The following is a 5,739-nucleotide window of genomic DNA, read 5'->3' on the forward strand; positions in this document are numbered from 1 at the left end:
CGACGCCAGTAGGGCGCTTAATCACTGGACAAGTAAGCGCGGCCGAATTGCCCTCACCGGGGTGGGAAGCTCCCAAAGTTGTTACCTTATAATAGTTGTCCTCGCCGTGTCTGGCTTTGAGAGTCTGGCCGACGAGTTGGACACGTACGACCGTTCCTGACGGAGGGAATTATCGGAACTGGTGAGGGGCGACAGGGGCTTACTGTGGCGTACATCTATATATAGGCTGGCCCCTGAGCCTTCGCTTTATTCTACAGAGGTACGGGCCTTTTCATCGCCTTACTTACGCATCAGAGCTTCATCACATACAATGGCGCTTCTGTACCATGGTCGACAAATCTCGATCAAGTCGGCGGGACAGGATGAAAGTAACCTGGTTGTTTTCATCCGACATGAACATGCCACTGAGAGCTTCCGGCATCTCCTTTGGACCCAAAAAGAGTCAATTGCGGCCTTGGTTCGACACAATCTTCACTTGCGCGAGCATGACGGTTGTATAGTTCTCCCACCCGAGTCCTGGATCCAAGGCGCCTTCAATATTTGTGTTCTTGTCCACATCACCGTTGCTGGACGCTCGACCAACCTCGTCTTCCGTTGCCCGATGCCTCACAAGCTCGCTGAAATCCAGTATGCTGGCACCATTGACGAAAAGGTCCGGTGCGAAGTCGCCGCCTATGTATGGATACAAGAGCACTGTCCCGATATTCGAATCCCGCGTCTCTATGCCTTTGATTTCGTCGATGGTAGTCAGGTTTGTTATCCAAGTCATCCCTCCCTTGCCAGCCTTCCCTTCATCCCTCCTTTACCGCCCATTCCTTCCCTATCTTCCTTCCTTGTTCTCACTCCGTATTGTGACAGTCTACCCAGATTCTCACCCGTAATGTAACAGTTTACCCACCTTGACCAAGCACCCTTTTATGCGCGGATTTATCGAAATTTCCGGCGATGGATACACCGCATCATAGGCCTTCCTCTTCTCTCCAACTACGCCCGTGACAGATCGGCCCCGGCCGTCGATACAGCGTATATGCTCCTTGAATATATCGGTCCCGAGACCGGGGAGATGCTTTCCATCACGTGGGCCCAGTACACGAAAGATGATCAGCGCAGGGTCCGCCTCTTCCAAGGCATGTCGCGCATTATGCTTTCTCTGGCACGCCTCCCACAACCATGCATTGGTTCCTTCCGATTCAATCCGAGCGATTCGACCATCACACTGACCAACCGGCCTCTCATGTGTACCCCGATGATTTTCGAGCACAGCGGCACTCGGCGAACAATCCAACCTCACGAGACATATCGGACCACGGACAGCTTTGTTTCGGATATGCTCACGCTCCATGACCACTACTTGCTTTCTAACCCTCATGCTGTTCGGAACAAGGACGATGCCCATGAACGGATTGCAATCCGGACGATGCTCCGAGCTGTCTCGCACCATTTCATAACGTCCCGTCGACGAAACGGTCCTTTCCTCCTCCAGCTGACCGACTTCCATCAAAGTAATATCTTCGTCGACGACGACTGGAATGTCACTTGCTTGATCGATCTAGAGTGGATCTGCGCCCTCCCAGCAGAAATGCTGTCCGTCCCGTACTGGATTACGAACTGCAGTATTGATAATATCATCGACGAACGCTACGATCCATTCGACGAGGTGCGACAGCTTTTCTTGCGAGCCATGGACGAGGAGTTACGAGTCATGGACGAAGAGGCTAGCCATTTCCGGCTTCAACATGATATTCCGGTCACGAAGACAATGAGAGACTCTTGGTTGTTGAAAGGAGTGTGGTTTTGGGCCTGTCTACGATCGTTGAATGCCTGGCCCTTCATCCTCGAGGATCACCTTCTTCCCAAATTCGCTGCCGGCAAAGATTTCGTGGCTGATCTGAAGCCGTTAGCGACCTTGTGGCGAGAGGATGTCGAGCGAATTGTGGAAACCAAACTGGTAGATGAGGGAAGGTACCAACAAGAGCTCCGTAGCCTTCTTGAAGATTCCATCGCACAGTAGGGGTTCCTACAATCGCTGTCGCCTTCTTGAAGATTCCATCGCACAGTAGGGCCCTTCTCCACCTCCACGTCGAGACTTGGGTGCATGTCTCGCATACGGATAGAGAAGCCAGGCTCGTGCGCCATCATGATGTGAATTATGTCCTCGAATTGGACGGGAACAACAGAATCCAAGTTGGGTGCAGCCACGCTTTCTCTTTGGCGGGAAGTCGACAGATATGAGTACAATGGCTCGCACAGGAGGGTTCTACAATTGCAATCGTACGCTAGGGGTCCTACAATTGCCGTCTAGTCCCTCCCTATTAGCCGAGAACTAGCTCCAGCACGCACTTGACCGCCGGTACTTGCCCAGGTGAGTCAAGAGTGCTACCGGGGAGGGCTCACCCGGATTGGGACGAGGGTGATGGCGGCCTCACTCCTCGTACGTGGTGTTTAGGTACCTAATGAGAGTGCCGGGGAACTCAAAGCAGCGGACCTCAAAGCAGCGGACCTCAAAATTATCGACCCAGAGAAGTCATCTTAACCGAACCTAGTACCTGACCGCCTTCTACTTACGACGGTACCAGGTCGAAACTAGAACCAGGGGCGAATTTATAGTTGAACCAGCGGCCGGGGGGCTCAGGCCTTGGAAGACATTCGTGACGACCAGGACTGTCCCAAAATATCAGAGCAACTTGGAACCCAAAGTTCAGCCTCAGGGATTCGGTTCCAAAGTGCAGCGTCAAATCTTTTCCCATGGCCCATCCGACGTAGATGATGGATGGCCTCACGAAAAGCATGTTGCCAAGACTGGACTGATGGTGGCCTGAATACTCCAGTCTATTTCCCGCCGACATGCGACAGGCGGGCAAGATGGCGACAATGCTTTCGACAATGCTTTCGACCGTCGTTGTCGTTGTCGTTGTCGCCGTCGGGAGTATGACCACATGTCCCAAAGCTGTAAGTGACCTTAAACCTCAAGCCGGTCAAGAACCGCCTCAGTGGTGCGTGATCAGGAAAAGGGGCAGACAGCCTACCGTTATCCGTCATCGTGTGCATGGAACGTAGGACTACTGTGGTCAGCCATATGGTCAGAGCCGCCGAAAACAGCCCGATCGTCAAAGCGAGAGATGGATCAAGCTTGGGTGATTGTTGTCTCCCTCGGATGCGATATTTCTCTGCAAGCAAGCGGGACATATTCAAGTGCACTTGCTTGGGTACTGCCATTGCAGATGCCACACCGACGGAGGATGACACGAGAGGAAATGAGATGTTGGAGGCATCTCCCGAATGTATGCTAGAAGTACCACCGGTAGCATAGGTACAAATCAGCAGCGTCACCGCCGCCACCCGGGTAAATTAAGGAGATTGACATTGCTGTCTGCAACTCCGGCGTGAGATTCACGAGGATTGAAGAGAAATTCACCTACCGCAATTGTACGCGACCAGCGATGCCACGGTCACCAGACTCCCAAGAGCGATCAGCACAAGGCGAGAGTTGGTCAACAATAGTTCTCGGGGCAGCCCTTCGAAAGTCCTCCATATCGCCCTGCCAAATTGCCGCAAGGTAACACAGACTTAGGACGAGAAGGATGTTAGACAGAATGGAGCCGATCATGGCTGTATGCGCCACCGACATCTTTCTGGTTGCCAAAGCTGCGATGGAAAAAATCAACTCTGTGTTCGTCCTTATTTGTGAGCTGACAACATCATGAGCGGGATGACCGACCTACACGAGGAGACAGAGCTCGACCGTCGGCATCTGCTAGTCTGCCTTCAAATTCCCCCATTGCCTTATTCTCATATCTTTGTCGCCAGTGCCACGAGGATTTTGCGCATAGTAATCGTTGAAGAATGTTTCAACCTCTCCAGACCCAGGCCAAGAGAGTTGCGTGGTGCCGTTCGGTCTCGGCTTAGAGGTTACTTTTAATACCGTCCGATCTCGTTAGGAGTTACTTCATTGAACTCTTCTGGCAGGACGGGATTCAATGGAAGATACCGTGCACCGTGGCGCAGTGGTTCTTATTCTTCATCCATTTCGCTCACCCTGCCACATGACACGGAAAAGGCTGCGCAAACAACCTGCCTTGTCGTAGCTTTCGAGGTCTTGCTTCAGTGCAGACTTCGAGCCATGGAGTGAGCACGGCACCCCAACTCTTTCACCCCTTCCCGCGCAGGAGGCAGCATTGGTCCTGAAAGATCTGGGGTGCCGTGCTCACTCCGTGGTTCGCAGACGCTTCTTGCGGTCGGTCAGAAATGCTGCTCAGAGGTTGCAGGTCTGCCGATCCCGCTGTCTCTGCGCGGTCCAGAAGTGTCACTGCCTCCCGGTCCACGGGGACTACCTGGCAGTCATACTTGTCGGGACACCGCTGATGCTCCTTCTGGCGGCAGAGTCCACGAAGGTCTCAATGAAAGCGATTTTGCCACCCAGAGGCTGACTGTCCTCGAGGCACCGAGCGACAAGGAGATCAATTGGGCCACTAACGCTTGCTCGGGCGACTCGAACTGCATCGCATGGGACGTGTGCTTGAGCAAGGGGCCGCACGTCCAACGGTCGTCGATGGTGTCGTGAAAGCGGCGAATCTCTTCTCGAGACGTTGCTTCTTGAGTGTGGTCGTGAGTGTGGTCGTGACGCTGTTGAGCTTGCGGTCCAAATCTTCATACCGGGAATAGCATGCATTGCCAGCGGCGGTATGCAGAGGGTGGAAGCCGAGGCTGCAAAGATATCGTTGATGCCGGTCACGCCGTTGGCGAAGTCGGGCTATCTTTGGGTGATTGGGCACCTCTTGCTTCTGCTCAGGCGTCAACTCCGTCGGTGCCCGCGTGTCCCAGGTCAGGGCCATGTGCGCGATGGCGCGGACAAGGTGGTCCTGGGACGGTGTGCCAAAGTAAATCGACTTGAAGCGCGATCGATCGTGGATACTTGTCGCCGTGGTGGCCCATCACCTTCTCTGCCTCCTCGGGGATGAGTTCTCCTACATGGTCAGAAGGAGATCGTCCTCGAGAGCCAAGAGTCGCCGGGCACTCACTGTGGATGTTCCGCCCTGAACCACGACGCAAGTCGTACAGTTCGCTTGCTGTTCCATTTCCACCAAGCGACAGAGGTGCACGTGTTCGTCGCGGTCACGGTACTTGTGGTAGGCGAAGGCCTTGCAGTCAGACATATGGTAGCCCATATCGGGTCATTCAACGTCTCTGAAAAAGGGCGTGCATAGGAGCGCGGCTTGAACCGCAAGCAAAGCACTTTTCGATGGGGAGGCGCCGTCAAGCTGAACACATCCGTCCCGACTCGAACCGCCGCCTGAACGCGTCGTGGGCTAAGGCCACGGCGAGCAGACCGTAGACGAGACAGAAAACCCGTGTCGGCTCCTCGTAGAAAATGAAACTCTTCCTATTTCCGCCGTTGTGTCAATACTGGAAGGTCGACCGAGGGAATGCCTTGAACGAAAGTGAAGCCTCTATCCAGGAGGTACGTACCGTCGGCCTTGTCCACCTTCGCGGCCAGCACCGTGCGACCCGGCGACCCGGGTCGTCGGGGAGCCTGACCTTCAAGATCTCGACATGCTTAAACCAGAGACCCGTGTTCGTGCCCTTCGCGCTGCCACTCTCCACCACCGCGCCAGGCCGACAGGACGTGATCGCACCGAGGAGGTGCAGTGTCCAGTCTTGCACCCGCACCAGACCGGGGAGAGGCTGGGGTCCTTCGACACAGTGTGCATACTCGAGCACGTAGAAGTCCTGCACGAACAT

At 54.5% G+C, this 5,739-nt stretch overlaps 2 protein-coding genes across 2 annotated transcripts; one reads left to right on the forward strand and one right to left on the reverse strand.

Moving 5' to 3' along the window:
• Nucleotides 1-310: 310 nt before the first annotated feature.
• On the forward strand, nucleotides 311-2,011 carry A1O3_06122 (uncharacterized protein; the record flags this gene model as incomplete). The annotated part of the gene is made up of 2 exons (XM_007736242.1): nucleotides 311-751; nucleotides 890-2,011. 2 exons carry the CDS (start codon nucleotides 311-313, stop codon nucleotides 2,009-2,011), a joined length of 1,563 nt encoding a protein of 520 aa, XP_007734432.1.
• Nucleotides 2,012-4,469: 2,458 nt separating this feature from the next.
• On the reverse strand, nucleotides 4,470-5,165 carry A1O3_06123 (uncharacterized protein; the record flags this gene model as incomplete). Its single annotated transcript, XM_007736243.1, has 2 exons — nucleotides 4,470-4,859; nucleotides 5,019-5,165. The coding sequence occupies 2 exons, from the start codon at nucleotides 5,163-5,165 to the stop codon at nucleotides 4,470-4,472; spliced, it is 537 nt and encodes a 178-aa protein (XP_007734433.1).
• Nucleotides 5,166-5,739: the final 574 nt, after the last annotated feature.

This window comes from Capronia epimyces, assembly GCF_000585565.1.
Source record: "Capronia epimyces CBS 606.96 chromosome Unknown aczIQ-supercont1.5, whole genome shotgun sequence".
Lineage (NCBI taxonomy): Eukaryota > Fungi > Ascomycota > Eurotiomycetes > Chaetothyriales > Herpotrichiellaceae > Capronia > Capronia epimyces.